The following is an 18190-nucleotide window of genomic DNA, read 5'->3' as shown; positions in this document are numbered from 1 at the left end:
CAGAGACTTCGTGATAATCAACTCTATGCCAAAATAGAGAAATGTCTGTTTGAATGCCAATCTCTTCCTTTTCTAGGATACTTGGTCTCTGGCCAGGGACTACAAATGGACCCAGATAAACTCTCTGCCGTCTTAGATTGGCCACGCCCCTCCGGACTCCGTGCCATCCAACGTTTTTTGGGGTTCGCCAATTATTACAGGCAATTTATTCCACATTTTTCTACCATTGTGGCTCCTATTGTGGCTTTAACAAAAAAAAATGCCGATCCCAAGTCTTGGCCTCCTCAAGCGGAAGACGCCTTTAAACGACTCAAGTCTGCCTTTTCTTCGGCTCCCGTGCTCTCCAGACCTGACCCATCTAAACCCTTCCTATTGGAGGTTGATGCCTCCTCAGTGGGAGCTGGAGCTGTCCTTCTACAAAAAAACTCTTCCGGGCATGCTGTTACTTGTGGTTTTTTTTCCAGGACCTTCTCTCCGGCGGAGAGGAACTACTCCATCGGGGATCGAGAGCTTCTAGCCATTAAATTAGCACTTGAGGAATGGAGGCATCTGCTGGAGGGATCAAGATTTCCAGTTATTATTTACACCGATCACAAGAACCTCTCCTACCTCCAGTCTGCCCAACGGCTGAATCCTCGTCAGGCCAGGTGGTCTCTGTTCTTTGCCCGATTTAATTTTGAAATTCACTTTCGGCCTGCTGATAAGAACATTAGGGCCGATGCTCTCTCTCGTTCCTCAGATGCCTCTGAAATTGAACTCTCTCCTCAACACATCATTCCTCCTGACTGCCTGATTTCCACTTCTCCAGCCTCCATCAGGCAAACTCCTCCAGGAAAGACCTTTGTTTCTCCACGCCAACGCCTTGGGATCCTCAAATGGGGTCACTCCTCCCATCTCGCAGGTCATGCGGGCATCAAGAAATCTGTGCAACTCATCTCTCGCTTCTATTGGTGGCCGACTCTAGAGACTGATGTGGTGGACTTTGTGCGAGCCTGCACTATCTGTGCCCGGGATAAGACTCCTCGCCAGAAGCCCGCTGGTTTTCTTCATCCTCTACCTGTCCCCGAACAACCTTGGTCTCTGATTGGTATGGATTTTATTACTGACTTACCCCCATCCCATGGCAACACTGTTATTTGGGTGGTCGTTGATCGATTCTCCAAAATGGCACATTTCATCCCTCTTCCTGGTCTTCCTTCAGCGCCTCAGTTGGCTAAACAATTTTTTGTACACATTTTTCGTCTTCACGGGTTGCCTACACAGATCGTCTCGGATAGAGGCGTCCAATTTGTGTCTAAATTCTGGAGGGCTCTCTGTAAACAACTCAAGATTAAATTAAATTTTTCTTCTGCATACCATCCTCAATCCAATGGACAAGTAGAGAGAATTAACCAGATCTTGGGTGACTATTTACGACATTTTGTTTCCTCCCGCCAGGATGACTGGGCAGATCTTCTACCTTGGGCCGAATTCTCGTATAATTTCAGAATCTCTGAATCTTCCTCCAAATCTCCGTTTTTCGTGGTGTACGGCCGTCACCCTCTTCCCCCCCTCCCTACCCCCTTGCCCTCTGGTCTGCCCGCTGTGGATGAAATTTCTCGTGATCTTTCCACCATATGGAAAGAGACCCAAAATTCTCTCTTACAGGCTTCTTCTCGCATGAAGAGATTCGCAGATAAGAAAAGAAGAGCTCCTCCCATTTTTTCCCCTGGAGACAAGGTATGGCTCTCCGCTAAATATGTCCGTTTCCGTGTCCCGAGCTATAAGTTGGGACCACGCTATCTTGGTCCTTTTAAAGTTTTGTGTCAAATTAATCCTGTCTCTTACAAACTTCTTCTTCCTCCTTCTCTTCGTATCCCTAATGCCTTTCACGTCTCTCTTCTTAAACCTCTCATCCTCAACCGTTTTTCTCCTAAATCTGTTCCTCCCACTCCTGTTTCCGGCTCCTCGGACATCTTCTCTGTCAAAGAGATTTTGGCCTCTAAAAAGGTCAGGGGAAGAACTTTTTTTTTAGTGGATTGGGAGGGTTGTGGTCCAGAAGAGAGGTCCTGGGAACCTGAGGACAATATCCTGGACAAAAGTCTGATCCTCAGGTTCTCAGGCCCCAAGAAGAGGGGGAGACCCAAGGGGGGGGGTACTGTTACGCCGAGCGCTCCGGGTCCCCGCTCCTCCCCGGAGCGCTCGCTACACTTCCCTCACTGCAGCGCCCCGGTCGGTTCCACGGACCCGGGGCGCTGCGTTACCACCTCCGGCCGGGATGCGATTCGCGATGCGGGTAGCGCCCGCTCGCGATGCGCACCCCGGCTCCCGTACCTTACTCGCTCCCCGTCAGTTCTGTCCCGGCGCGCGCGGCCCCGCTCCCTAGGGCGCGCGCGCGCCGGGTCTTTGCGATTTAAAGGGCCACTGCACCGCTGATTGGTGCAGTGGTTCCAATTAGTGTTTACACCTGTGCACTTCCCTATATCACCTCACTTCCCCTTCACTCCCTCGCCGGATCTTGTTGCCCTAGTGCCAGTGAAAGCGTTCCTTGTGTGTTCCTTGCCTGTGATTCCAGACCTTCTGCCGTTGCCCCTGACTACGATCCTTGCTGCCTGCCCCGACCTTCTGCTACGTCCGACCTTGCTTCTGTCTACTCCCTTGTACCGCGCCTATCTTCAGCAGCCAGAGAGGTTGAGCCGTTGCTAGGGGATACGACCTGGTCTCTACCGCCGCAGCAAGACCATCCCGCTTTGCGGCGGGCTCTGGTGAAAACCAGTAGTGACTTAGAACCGATCCTCTAGCACGGTCCACGCCAATCCCTCTCTGGCACAGAGGATCCACCACCTGCCAGCCGGCATCGTGACATTTATTTTATCTTTGCGTGTGACAACACTAGGTACACAGCCTGCATAACAGTGTTTAATGTTGCTGTCTCCTCAAAATAACTCTACACACAACCATTGTCTGTACCTTGGCAACAAAAGCAACAACTTAACAGGTTGCCATTGGCATCCTCCTCAAATTCTCTATGCCAACATCACAGAGCTGGTGGATGTTAGAGACCTTGTGCTCCCCCCATCTTCAGTTTGAGGATGCCCTACCGATGCTCAATAGGGCTTAGGTCTGGAGACATGCTGGCCATTCCATCACCTTACATTGTAGCAGAATGTCATTAATTTAGTATGCCTGATGAAGCTGGTTATCCAGCGAAACGCGTTGCATGCCGGGTAAATTAAAAAAATTTTACCATTGGAGTTGTGTGCGCCAGCTCTATCCTGTGCTGTTCCTTGGAGGGATCCGTCTGAGTGCTTCACTTGTGTTGCCAGGAGCGGCTGCCGAGCTTCGCCGATAAAGGGTTTATTCCACGCTTACACCATAGTTGTACTTGGTCGCAGTACAACTCTACTCGGTGAGCATATTGCTTTTTAATTTCACATCTTAAATTTTACGTTGTCACACTAGGAGCGCTTTTCCTTTTGTTTTTAGTTATTAATTTAGGGTTGTCACATGAAAAGATAACACAAAATATTTAAATATTTACAAATACGTAAGATATGTACTCACTTATGATAGATACTGTACATGTAACTCCTTGGGCCTGGGATCTATTTGTTTCTTTAGAAGTTCCTTCTTTCTGCTTTGGGGATTTCTTTCTCTCCCTTAGTTGTCCTTATACCCTAAAATCTAACCCCCACAACACTAAATGATCACCTCTTTGTAGTCACTCTTCTCTTTCCATTCACTTTCCTCTCCTTGATTGTGGAAAATGTTCAATAAACACATAAAAAAATAAATCTCTACTTTTTTTAGTTGCAAAATATGCTGCATCTGTAAACTTTTCAAGCTTTCCTTTAAAGGGGTTGTGCGCTGCCCTGCCATTCGGAGCTCCGCTCGCAGCGTCTGGAAGTTCATTACTCCGAACGCTGGGTGCGTGCTTCCGTGTTTGCGGCTGCCCCCTCGTGACGTCACGCCCGGCCCCTCGTGACGTCACGCCCGGCCCCTCAAGGAAAGTCTATGGGAAGGGGCGCGACCGCTGTCACGCCCCCTTCCCATAGACTTTGGTTGAGGGGGTGAGCGTGACGTCACGAGGGGCCAGACGTGACGTCACAAGGGGGCGGCCGTGAACACTGAATCCCACACACAACGTTCGGAGTAATGAACTTCCGGACACTGCGAGCGAAGCTCCGAAAGGCAGGGCAGCGCACAACCCCTTAGATTCCAATTTATGGATTTATACCAGCCTTAGTAAAACTCACCTGTAGCTTGTCTGAACAAATACCAAGATTGCCAAGGTCCACTTTTAAAGTTAAGGATAAAGGTATCATCTTTTTTTTCACAGTCATCATGGTAGGACAGTCTGTTTTATTTTCTATGCCCTTTGTAGGGTTTATCATAATCTTCTGACTAAAATGTGTGTTTATAATAATTGATGTGTTCTGGTAATTAAGTTTTTGCCTGAAAAAGAAAAAAAGGAAAAACTTTTTTTTAATAAACTGGAAATTAAAACGCAAATGTCATCAGAAATTATCCCCTAAAACTATGTCAATTATGTGAAAGCTGCTTAGTATTGTAATGCAGCCATACATTTGGCTGCTTTATCTGTGTGATTGACACACAGGTCTTCAGTGCATGTTCTGTTGGAGACTCTTCTACAGAGCGGCAAGCTGTCACAGTGAGCGCTCGCTTCCAGTGCCTCCAATAAAACAGTGCTTGTTCTCCTCTTCTTTCTTTACACACGGCCGTCGACATGACGCTGGGAAGTTTAGGCACTAAAGGCAAAGAGCTTTCTGCTTCTACTGTCTGGATTCCCCAGTGCATTGTTGCAGTGTGTGAAGGAAGAAGTGGAGATCAGACACTGTTTTACTGGAGGCACTGGAAGCGAGAGAGAGCTCTCACTGCGCATCTAAGAAGGGACTCCAATGCTGCATGCGCTGAGGACCTGTGTGTCAATCACACAGCGGGTCTGGTGCAGTTGTAAAGAAGAGAGGTGTGGAGAACCCAGGGAATAGGGAACCGATGGCCATGCATACCCAGCTGTTGTTGACTCTAGACAAAAGTGTTTTCTAGCACCATAAAGGCACTGATAAAGCAGCTAAATAGCACACTGTAACAAAAATTGGAATTTGACCCTTTTAGGCAAATTATAAAGTTGCTCTTATGAATTAGATAAAATCTTTTCCATGGCAAAATAGCAATATAATTTCATCTATTGTTGTATTCATTTACTGTTCCACTTTTAATCAGTTTAATCTTCCTTTTATTCTTTAATAAGAGCATGAAGTACATCAAACAAGTGAGATACTTGCATAAATTTAAGTATTTTTGTTACACAGTCAAAAGTCACAGTAATTAATTATGGTAAAGCAAATACATAGAAGTGAAACAAAAAAATGTCTATCGTAGAATGTAATGATGGAACAGGAAGACTTGTCACACTGTCATACCATAAGGAAGGAATAATTATATCCTGCTAGAAGATGCACTCACAGAATAGAGTGTAAATCAAGAAATATTAAATTATTTATTTCCCTCTACACATACTGTAGCATCTATGAAGTAAAAATGAAAGTAGGAATACCCCAGGAGTGACAATGTTAAACGGGTCCTCCTTGATACTAAGACAGAGAATCATTAGTCTATGCAATATTAGCATTTTACTTAGACATAGTTGACTTAAATTTAAATTTTTATTCCTCACTTTGTAAGAGCCATAACCTTTTACATTTACTACTGACAGTTGTATGAGTGCAATTCCTTTGTCAGAAAAGTTGTATTTTTTAAGGGCAAGATTTATTTTACCATACAAGTGTGAAACAAAAAGAAATTTCCATTTGTGAAACATTTACTTTTTTTTAATACACTTTAAGTCCCCCTGGGTAACTTGCATGTGTGATTGCTTGATCATCATTGCTGGGCCAATGTCGGTGGGTATCAGCTGCATTTAACAGCTGGCACCCATCACTTATGGAGCATGTAAAGTTCCTAAGCCCCTCAAGTTTCCCAGCCCACTTCTGAGATACATACATGGTGAAGGTCACAAAAGGATTTAACTAGGAAGATAGGTGATGCTGCAATTCAGCTGCTTCTCCATAAGATTTGCATGTTAAGAGGACTTCATTTACAGACATTTCTATTATCAAAATCAGTCGGTTTTGAGAATTAATTTGCCATAAGAAGTTTTTCTTTTGTTGTTTAAACTTTTTCATCTCTGCTTCTCATCTCAGTTATAGAAATGAATAACAAAAATGAAAAAAAGAAGGCAACGGATCCCATTGATGGCAATTTTTAATCTCCGCTGTACTCTTATTGGGGGGAGATTTATCAAAACCTGTCCAGAGGAAAAGTTGACCAGTTGCCCATAGCAACCAATCAAATCGCTTCTTTCACCTTTCAGAGGCCTTTTCAAAAATGAAAGAAGCGATCTGATTGGTTGCTATGGGCAACTGGTCAACTTTTCCTCTGGACAGGTTTTAATAAATTTCCCTCATTATCCGTGCCTTGAATTTGATGTATTTTTGAGCAGAGAAAATACTGGCCTACAGGATTTTTTTCCCGTCATAAATAAATGAATGTAGTAATTTAACATTGAAGTCTATGAGGATGCAAGTATCTCCATAATACTCCATTTTTTTTAGCCGTTATTTCATCCAATATTGCTACTAGCATGCTAGGAATGGAAATTGATGGACATAAATGGATGTTTCAGCAAAAAACACGGATGCTAACAGTCTTATTTTACATGCAAGTCTTACAAAATCTTACCATTTTACTTCTGTTCCCATTGGTTTTTTGATATCCACTTTAAGTGAACTCTGTTATAAGTAACTAACAGACATATCATGACATATCATAGCGGATGTGTACAAAGCTGATGAGAACATAGCCTAAAAGGTATCAGCAATATAGTGAAAGAGTAAAACACAGATTCAGAAGGTATATATTTTCAGTCAAAACTAGCTGTAAAACGTTAGCCAGTGTCTTTGATTAAGTTGACATCACTGTCTTGATCTTTCCATTGCGTTCCGGATCATGCAGAACACATCAAAAGACTGATGACAATAGGTGCAAAATGTCCGTTATTTTAACAAACTGTTTCAATAGATCTGTTTGAATAACAGACCGTTAGCATCAGTTTGCAACCATTTTGCATCTGTTACTATCCATTTTTATCCACTAATTTAACCCCTTTTAACCTCTTTCTCTGGCTTTAACGCCTTCACTTTCATGAACAGGAGGATATAAACGGATGCAACAAAGAGGTTACTTCAGTATGAGTTGAAGCATTGGGAAGAAGAGTACAGTTTGTTTCTCTTTGCAGTCAAACTTTTGTCCCTTGTGCTAAAATCACAATGCTGCCTGGTCATAATCTTTTTAGTTTTGAATGGGTACTCTGGTGGAAAACCAAATTATTATTTTTTTAATCAACTGGTGCCAGAAAGTTAAACAGATTTGTAAATTACTTCTATTTAAAAATCTTAATCTTTCCAGTACTTATCAGCTGCTGTGTGCTATAGAAGAAGTTTTTTCGTTTTGAATTTCTTGTCTGTCTGACCACAGTGCTCTCTGCTGACAACTCTGTCCATGTCAGGAACAGTCCAGCGCAGGAGCAGAGAGCCCTGTGGTCAGACAGGAAATACATTCAAAAAGAAAAGAACTTTCTCTGTAGTATACAGCAGCTGATAAGTACTGGAAGGATTAAGATTTTTTTAATAGAAGTAATTTACAAGTCTGTTTAACTTTCTGGCACCAGTGATTTAAAAAAAAAAAAATTTCACTGGAGTACCCCTTTAAAGCATTTATTAACTGTAAAAGCCGGTGGCACATGCGTCTACACTGCGCTGCCAGCCGGCTCCTGTATACTGGATCATGTTTCATAATCCCCGCACGGGAGACGGGAGCTCTGATTGGTTGAAAAGCTATTCATCTCCCGGCGGCGGGGATTATGAATTATGAGAGATGTATACAGGAGCCGGCGGGCAGCGCAGTGTAGCCGCATGTGCTGCCGGCTTTTATAGTTAATTAATGCGCATCACAGCGGGTCTCTAAAAAATGACCCAGTGCGATCTGCACCTCAACCCCTGGACTATAACTCCCATCATGGGCAGAGTCTGTTGCATGATGGGAGTAGTTGTAGTACAGCAGCGCTGAGGGATGGCACTTGCACATACCCCGGCTGCGGGACTTTTAGGACTACTACTCCCATCATGGACAGACTCCATCCATGATGGGAGTTATAGTCCAGAGTCTGAGGTGCAGATCACAGCAGGTCATTCTCCAGAGACCCGCTGCGATCTTCATTTATTAACTGTAAAAGCCGGCGGCAGTGTAGCCGCATGTTCAGCCGGCTTTTACAGTTAATAAATGCGGATTGCAGCGGGTCTCTGGAGAATGACCTGCTGCGATCTGCACCTCAGCCCCTGGACTATAACTCCCATCATGGATGGAGTCTGTCCATGATGGGAGTAGTAGTCCTAAAAGTGCCACAGCCGGGGGATGTGCAAGTACCATCCCTCAATTCTGCGGTTCTACAACTACTCCCATCATGGGACAGACTGTCTCATGATGGGAGTAGTAGTCCAAGGGCAGAGGAACAGATCGAGCTACACAGTCCAAGCCTGACTCTGTTCTCATTATGCGTTTTGCATAATGCGAACAGAGCCTTTCTGGCAGTGTGTTTCAAAACATGGAGACTCCAGCTGTTGCTTAACTACAGCCCCCATGATGGGAGTTGTAGTTTAGCAACAATTGGAGGCTCCCTGTTTATGAACATGCTACGCTGCATTATGTGCGTTCTCCACAGGGGAGAGTGCAAAAAATGTACTAACCCAAATCTCTCGTTATTCTTTTCTTCTCATTTCAGATACCTGAATGCAGAGGACTACGTCAGATTCGGTGGGCTGCGATGATGACCAGCGTTTTTTTATTTCAAGAAAATGGTTAACGAGGGCTGTGGGGGAATGTTTCTTTAAATAAAGATTTTTTTTCAATGTACTGTGTTTTTTTTATAATTGAATTTTAAGGCATAGTAGTGGAATCTATTACTATGCCAGAGCTTAGTGTTACCCCCAAAATCAGCTAACGCTAACCTCTAATTATTACCTCGGTACCCACCGCCACAGGGGTGCCAGGAAGAGTAAAAAATGGCGCTCCTGGGCCTAGGCGGTAACAGGCTGGCATTATTTAGGCTGGGGAGGGCCAGTAACAATGGTCCTCACCAACCCTGGTAACGTCAGGCTGTTGCTGCTTGGTTGGTATCTGGCTGATACTGAAAATAGGGGGAACCCTGCATTTTTTTAAATCATTTTAAATAAAATAAAACAAAACGTGTGTGGCTCCCCCATGTTTTCATTATCAGCCAGATACTGACCAAGCAGCAACAGCCTGATGTTACCAGGGTTACCATTGTTACTGGCCCTCTCCAGCCTAAATAACTCAAGCCTGTTACCGCCTAGGCCCAGGAGCGCCAATTTTTGACACTCCGGGCCTGTTGGTGACGGCACTTACCGGCACATTTAAAAAAAATGTATTTAAAAGAAAAACTCCCCCACAGCCCTCATAAACCCTTTTATTGACATTTAAAAAAATGCTGTTCATCATCTCAATCCGCCGAATCTGACGTACTCCTCTGCATTCATGTATCTAAAATGAGAAGAAAACAAAAACAATAAAACTACAACCATTTCTGTGATTTCTACACTATCAAAATGCTGGTGTGAAATTTTGTAAACTGGACTCTCACCCCTTCGAAAATATCATGTAAAGCAGACAATATACGTGGACACGCCCACTTTTACAAAACTGACGTGAACAGTGTAAATCGTGGCACAAAGCTCTTTGAAAATGTGGTTGATACTTTTCGCGACAAATTATTATTTTTTTTTTTGGGGGGGGGGGGGGGATTTTTGTTTAAATCCTATGCAAGTCTATGGGAAATATATGTTCCAGCATAACTTCTAAATGGCTGAAGACACCCACCCTTTAAAGTCACACACCCTTTTATTTTATACCCTTTTGTGCATTGGTCTGGCTTGCAAGTCATGCCCACTCCCACAAAGTCTCCTTTTATTTTCGACCTACAATCTCTTCATCATAACTCAGCCCTCTGAGGACGAGATATGAGGATGAGATATAAGGAAAGGATATGAGGGTGGGTTATGAGGTCCGGATATGAGGTCGGGATATGATGTAGGAGTATGAGGACGGGAAATGAGGACAGCATATGAGGTCTGGATATAAGGACGAGATAAGAGGTCGGGATATGAAGGCGGGATATGAGGACAGGATATGAGGGCGGGATATGAGGTCCGGATATAAGGACAGGATAAGAGGTCAGGATATGAGGACGGGAAATGAGAACAGTAGATAAGATCCGGATATGAGGACAGGGAATGAGGTGGGGGTATGAGGACATGAATATAAATAAATAAATACTGGCGCAACTTTATGTAAAACTATGGTATTTATTTGTATATGATTAAAAGGTGAATAAATAAATAAATAAATGAATAAAAGGATTGCTCCAAATCTTGATGTAGCAGAATTTCTCCGTGCAGCTGCAAAGAAAGGAATAAATATTTACTATATGCGTGGCTGCAGGTATTTTCTGTAAGAATGCTAGTGGTGTCTTACCCTAGTATTCTGTAAAAAGTGAGACTAGTTAACACGGCTTGCGGTTCACTATGAATATTCCAGTTTTTCAAATCCCATAGGGGTGGTTTCCTTTAGGGAGAAAGACAGAAGTACCTGTGAGTGTTGCCGAAAAACCATTTTTCTTATTTCCGAATGGATCCCGTAGTGTACCTGGCGTGACGGAGTGTCGAAGAGTGGGGGTCCGGGTCCTTACGGGTCTGATGGGGATCAGCGCTGCTTGGATGGAACCGGACGGGAGACTGCCCCGTCTCTACCGTACGTTAGTGACGTCACTAAGGAGATTTCGAATGTCCAAAAAGCTTCCGACGCTTTTCGAAGGCAGTATCGACCTCCTTCGTCTGGGATGGGTGCCTCCTGGACTGTCCGCTCTTTTATGAATTTGCAGATTTGAGTGACATTTCCCGATCTCCTCGCCATTTAGGCAAGTCTTTTTGTTTTGTGTATATATAAAGAGTTCTCTTTTGTTTCACACATTAGTTTATTTTCTGTTTGTTTTTCTAATAATATTCCAAACTGTCAAATGTTGTAGTTTTTCCCACTATTATTCCTGCAGAAATCCAAAAATTTCAAAATCAATATTGAGACCGTGCGGGGCTCCTGTGTTAAGTTCAAATATACATTTTGCCTCCACCCAGGACATTTGGGCAATATAATTGCCACCCCGCCAGTGGGGTGTGATGGTCTCTAATCCACAAAATATAGAGCCCTTCATGGTGGATTTGTGCTTGCCTCTGTAGTGTACAGACAGAGGATGCCCCTCAAATCCTATTCCAATGTTGTACAGATGTTCTGAAATTCTCTAGGACAAAAGTCTCTTGGTGCGCCCAATGCACCATTTATTGCAGGGGCATTTAATCCCATATATTACCCTTTTACTTTTGTAGTGAATATGACTAATAATAGTTTTTATAAAAGTGCCATTCTGTACGGAAAAAATAGGTTTTAAATTGTCCGTACCACAGCATGCCCTGCATTTGCGGCAGGGAAAACAAACTTTCATTTCTTTTTTGGGGGGTAAAATACTCATGGGACCATTTTGTTTAGAGTTCTTTTTAATTTTTATTGTGGGTGCTATCAGATTTCCTAAGTTTTGTGCTTTTTTTTTAATATAAATTAAAGTGCTTCTGGTAATATTTCTCCTATAGTTTTGTTATTTTTCAAAATACTCCAGTGTTTTTTCCACTATGCGTTTTAATAAATAGCTTTGGTTAGAATATGTATAGTTCTGATTGGTAGTTTAATTATTTTTTCTTCCTCTTTTTCTCCCTCTTTATTTTCCGTACCATTCTTCATGAGTAGCATCTTCTTTGTACCCTCTGTTTTGGAATTTTGTTTTCAGGTTACCTGCTTCCTGCAGGTAATCTTCCACACTGGTACAGTTACGGCGTGCCCGTATGAATTGGCTGCATGGGATATTTGCTAGCCAGCTTGGTAAGTGACATCTGGTCTTCCGAATGAAACTATTGCTGTCCGTTGGTTTATGAAATATTTTAGTTTCGATTTTGTTGTTTTTGATGTAAATGTTTAAGTCTAAAACATTGATATCTGTTTTGCTGTATATGGATGAAAAGTTTAAAAAAAAATCATTTTTATTTATATCCTTTAAAAATGTTTTTAAAAGATCCTCTCCTCCTTTCCAAATAAAAACAACGTCATTGATAAAAAGCTTCCAGAGGACCAAATTCGCACCAAGCTCTCCCCCTGGGTATATGGCTGAGTTTTCCCAGTGTCCTACATATAAATTAGAATAACTTGGTGCGAATTTGGTCCTCATCTCTGGGCCCCATAAAAATAAATAAAAAAGTCCTGGTCATATTTAAAATAGTTATGGTGTAGGATAAATGAGATGCAGTCCCCAATGTACACGACTTGTTCCTCAGGCATGAGAGAATTCTCATTCAGAAAAAAATCAGCAGCTGTTCTTCCTTTGTCGTGCTGTATAATGGTATATAACGATGTCACATCTAATGTACCCATTATATAATGCTGCTTCCACTCGATTTTATAAAATATCTCCAAAATGTGTGTGGTGTCTTTTAAATATGCGGGTAATTCTATTACATATTCAGGAAGAGCAGCTGCTGAATTTTTTCTGGATGAGAATTCTCTCATGCCTGAGGAACAAGTCACGTACATTGGGGACTGCATCTCATTTACCCTACACCATAATTATTTTAAATATGACCAGGACTTTTTTATTCAGACATGGGGCACAGGGATGGGGACCAAATTCGCACCAAGTTATTCTAATTTATATGTAGGACACTGAGAAAACTCAGTCATATACCGAGGGGAAGAGCTTGGTGTGAATTTGGTCCTCTGGAAGCGTTTTCATTCGGAAGACCAGATGTCACTAACCAAGCTGGCTAGCAAATATCCCATGCAGCCAATTCATACGGGCACGCCGCAACTGTACCAGAGTGGAAGATTACCTGCAGGAAGCAGGTAACTTGAAAACAAAACTCCAAGACAGAGGATACAAAGAAGAAACGCTCAACCAAACTAGCGCAGAAATAGCCATAATAGAAAGGGAAACGCTACTCATAAAGAAAGGTACGGAAAATAAAGAGGGAGAAAAAGAGGAAGAAAAAATAATTAAACTATCAATCATAACTACATATTCTAACCAAAGCTGTTTATTAAAATGCATAGTGAAAAAACACTGGAGTATTTTGAAAAATGACAAAACTATGGGAGAAATAAAAAAAAAAAAAGCTCAAAACTTAGGAAATCTGATAGCACCCACAATAAAAGTTAAAGAGCCCTAAACAAAATGGTCCCATGAGTATTTTTTCCCCCAAAAAAAGAAATGAAAGTTTTTTTTCCTTGCCGCAAATGCAGGGCATGCTGCGAGACGGAAAATTTAAAACCTATTTTTTCTGTACATAGTTTCATAAAAACTATTAATAGTCATAATTATTGCAAAAATAAGGGGTAATATATGGGATTAAATGCCCCTGCATTAGATGGTACATTGGGCGCACCAAGAGACTTTTGTCCCAGAGAATTTCAGAACATCTGTACAACATTGGAAGAGGATTTGAGGGACATCCTCTGTCTGTACACTACAGAGACAAGCACAAATCCACCATGAAGGGCTCTATATTTTGTGGATTAGAGACAATCACACCCCACGGGGGGGTGGCAATTATATTGCCCAAATGTCCCGGGCGGAGGCAAAATGTATATTTGAACTTAACACAGGAGCCCCGCGTGGTCTTCATATTGATTTTGAAATTTTTGGGAAAAACTACAACATTTGACAGTTTGGAATATTCTTCAGAAAATAAACTAATACATGTGAAACAAAAGAGAATTCTTTATATATACACAAAACAAAAAGACTTACCTAAATGGGGAGGAGATCGTGAAATGTCACTCCAATCAGCAAATTCCTGAGGCACCCATCCCAAACGAAGGAGGCCGATACTGCCTTCGAAACGAGTCAGAAGCTTTTTGGACATTCCAAATCTATGTAGTGACGTCACGCCATAACGTGTAATGCAGAGGAACAAGGTACGGTAGAGACCCCCCCGGCCGGGGCAGTCTCCCGTCTGTTTCCATCCAAGCAGCGCTGATCCCAATCAGACCCGTAAGGACCCGGACCCCCGCTCTTCGACACTCCGTCACACCAGGTACACTACGGGATACATTCAGAAATAAGAAATGGGATTTGAAAAACTGGAATATTCATAGTGAACCGCAAGCAGTGTCAACTAGTCTCAATTTTTACTGACTACTATGGTAAGACACCACTAGCATTCTTACAGAAAATACCTGCAGACACGAATATAGTAAATATTTATTTATTCCTTTCTTTGTAGCTGCACGGAGAAATTGCACTTTATGCTACATCAAGATTTCGAGCAATCCATTTATTTATTTATTCATCTTTTAATCATATAAAAATAAATACCATAGTTTTACATAAAGTTGTGCCAGTATTTATTTATTTATATTTGTATACTTTCCACTGTATGGGGTATTAGGGACCCATATTAATACCAGGTAGCAACACACACCTGTGTACAGCAACGTGCATCATAGCCAGTCACTGGGTGTATACAGGTGTGTTGACAACAATACACAGGTATATCTTTAATTGATATATCCCCCCATCATCCACTACCAGACAGCGCTAGTGATACATTCTCCTTATTTACTCACCTGGGTATGAGGACATATGAGGACAGGATAGGAGGACACGATAAGAGGACAGCATATGAGGACGGGATAAGAGGACGGGATATGAGGTTGGGATATGAGGACAAAATATCAGGATGGGATATGAGGATGGGAAATAAGGACAGCATATGAGGTCCAGATATGAGGACATGGTATGAGGTATGAGGACATGATATAAAGAAAGTATGAGGTCAGGATATGAGGATAAAATATGAGGACAAAATATTAGGACAGGATATGAGTAGGGGATATGGGATCAGGATATGAGGACAAGAGCTTCCTCCTATGTTGCTTTTCCTCCCCCAAGGATTAGGTAGGAAAATAGAGGCAGTGCCGGGTACTCAGCTAGTACATATTATATATATATATATATATATATATATATATATATATATATATTACAAACAAGAAAGTTGCAACAGCACTCTAGGTCAAAAAATGGAGGCTCTCAGCGCACTTTTTGATCAAAATGTGTCCCCCCATCCACCACGCGGAGGTGGCCTCATATCGGATGGGACCCTAACATGATAACTCACCTCTGCTGTGCATATAGCCTCTGACTGTGTGACATGTTGGATCAGCCATTGACTAAACCACCTCCAGTCTGAGAGGGGTGGGGTGCACGGCTAAAGAGGGTGCCACACCCCCCATATATATATATATATATACACACACACACATACACCATCTGAGTACCCATCCCTGGTTAAAGTGATGCTTGGTTAAAAGTGCCCAAGAGATATTGAAATATCAATTGAATGAAAAACAGCACATAAATAAATAGATTTGTATTATATACAAAAGGGATGGGGAAATGTAACACGAATGGTACCGTATATACTCGAGTATAAGCCGACCCGAGTATAAGCCGAGACCCCTAATTTCAACCCAAAATCCCAGGAAAAAGTTATTGACTCGAGTATAAGCCTAGGGTGGGAAATACCTCATCCCCCCCTGTCATCATCCAGACCCGTCATTAACATCCTCATCATCATCCCCTTGTCATCATCCCACACATCCCCCCTTCATCATCCCCTTGTCATCATCCCACACATCCCCCCTTGTCATCATCCCACACATCCCCCCTTCATCATCCCCTTATCATCCCACACATCCCCCCTTCATCATCCCCTTATCATCCCGCACATCCCCCCTTCATCATCCCCTTATCATCCCACACATCCCCCCTTCATCATCCCCTTGTAATCATCCCACACCCCCCCCTTCATCATCCCCACCCCCCTTCATCATCCCCACACCCCTTCATCATCCCCACACCCCCCCTTCATCATCCTCTTCTCATCATTCGCCCTCAGTGGTCTTCAACCTGCGGACCTCCAGAGGTTTCAAAACTACAACTCCCAGCAAGCCCGGGCAGCCATCGGCTGTCCGGGCTTGCTGGGAGTTGTAGTTTTGAAACCTCCGGAGGTCCGCAGGTTGAAGACCACTGCGGCCTTCAACATCATCCAGCCCCCTCTCACCCCCCTTTAGTTCTGAGTACTCACCTCCGCTCGGCGCTGGTCCGGTCCTGCAGGGCTGTCCGGAGAGGAGGTGGTCCGGAGAGGAGGTGGTCCGGTGAGGAGGTGGTCCAGGCTGCTATCTTCACCGGGGGCGCCTCTTCTCCGCGCTTCCGGCCCGGAATAGAGGCGTTGCCTTGACAATGACGCAGAAGTACGTTGGCAATGAACGCACCTCTGCGTCGTTGTCATGGCAACGTGACTATTCTGAGGCCGGGCCCGAAGCGCGGAGAAGAGGCGCCCCCGGTGAAGATAGCAGCCCGGAACCACTATCCCACCGGACCACCTCCTCACCGGACAGTCCTGCAGGACCGGACCAGCGCCGAGCGGAGGTGAGTACTCAGAACTAAAGGGGGTGAGAGGGGGCTGGATGATGTTGAAGGCCGCAGTGGTCTTCAACCTGCGGACCTCCGGAGGTTTCAAAACTACAACTCCCAGCAAGCCCGGACAGCCGATGGCTGCCCGGGCTTGCTGGGAGATGTAGTTTTGAAACCTCTGGAAGTCTGCAGGTTGAAGACCACTGCGGGTGGGGGAGTTCACTCGAGTATAAGCCGAGGGGGGGTGTTTTCAGCACGAAAAATCGTGCTGAAAAACTCGGCTTATACTCGAGTATATACGGTAAGTTAAATAACAATAATAAACAAATGTTATAAAGGGATGCTAAGTGTAGAGGACAGGTTTAAATTCAGTTACAGTAATGCAAGGCCGTTTTAGCGAGCCTGACAAAGTGTTTATTCATACTATGATTATTGGCAAAAGAGCCACTGTATAGCAGATATGTGTGCACCATTTGCCGGACCAGATTAGCAGATATGTTACTGTAGGCTGCCTTAACAGAGGGGATATGCAACAACTACAGAAATTGATTGATAACTCCAGACGTTTATTGATAGTGTATGAATACATATGTACACTCTTCCTTCACGAGCGGGCTGGATCCAAAATCTATTTTTAATTTAAGGGAGGGAAGAGAGGATATCCCCTGAAAAACAATACAGCTCATTATTGATCCACAAATGTGTCAGTACGTACAGTCTCTCAGAGAGAGCTGACTTTGCGAACTGTGTTAATGTTAAATACCCCAATGAAGGAGTGAATTGAGGTAATTAATATCGGATGAACCTGACCCCATGCTAGTATTATAGTACAAAAATAACATCAATTGATGTGTTTTTTTTAAGCTGCTTAAATCGATTTGAGAAGGTGATCGGTATATGATCGATTGGTGTCACTCTGAATTGATTACCATTCTCTGGGTGTGTGCCTGGAGAAACCATGGAGAAGGAGACCATTCCTGATGTTATGCCTGCACCGTGCATCCTGTATATTGTTGTTCGCAGCAACAGTCTAGGAGATAAATGACATGGGTACTGGAGCAGGTACCATGATGTTTGTTTGAAATGGGTAATCAGTAATGGAAGACAAAAATGTTGTGATGCCATGTTTGATCTCTGTGCCAATAGATGCCTGCTCCTCTTTGTGCTAAGTTGTCCAAGGTAAAGCTTCATGCTTCCCCAGCAACATGCAACACCCAACCCCACTTACCCAACACCAAATATGGACACACTCATGATACATTGATTATACATTCACAAGACCCACAATCACTAGACCCATATAAAAAACAGATTTTCCCCACAAACAATAAATAAACTCACATTCCAGCCATCCTTACAGCCAACTTATAAAAAAAAAAGTGTTTTGGGTCAGCTTGTAGGGTGTCTTTCCCATTTAGATGCACGTCATTCCAGGATCGCACAATCTTGTAACTGGAAAATGGTCCAGAATCATCCTACCACCATCCATTGTGACTTCCTGGTTGTAATCCTTAGCTGAGCATGCTCACTACAAATAACGGA

General features: G+C 43.3%; 1 protein-coding gene across 9 annotated transcripts in view; it reads right to left on the bottom strand.

Moving 5' to 3' along the window:
• The window catches only part of SPIDR (scaffold protein involved in DNA repair), a 1058688-nt gene that overhangs the window by 572557 nt on the left and 467941 nt on the right, over positions 1 to 18190 (bottom strand). For all 9 annotated transcript variants that reach the window (XM_056521841.1, XM_056521842.1, XM_056521843.1 and 6 more), the window contains one exon: positions 4236 to 4434. In XM_056521841.1, coding sequence (XP_056377816.1) covers positions 4236 to 4434 — 199 coding nt within the window. The remainder of the gene's footprint in view (positions 1 to 4235; positions 4435 to 18190) is intronic.

Source organism: Hyla sarda, chromosome 5 (genome assembly GCF_029499605.1).
Source record: "Hyla sarda isolate aHylSar1 chromosome 5, aHylSar1.hap1, whole genome shotgun sequence".
NCBI classification, from domain to species: Eukaryota; Metazoa; Chordata; class Amphibia; order Anura; family Hylidae; genus Hyla; species Hyla sarda.
Note: the sequence above shows the minus strand (reverse complement) of the source record. Positions and strands in the feature narration are given on the sequence as shown.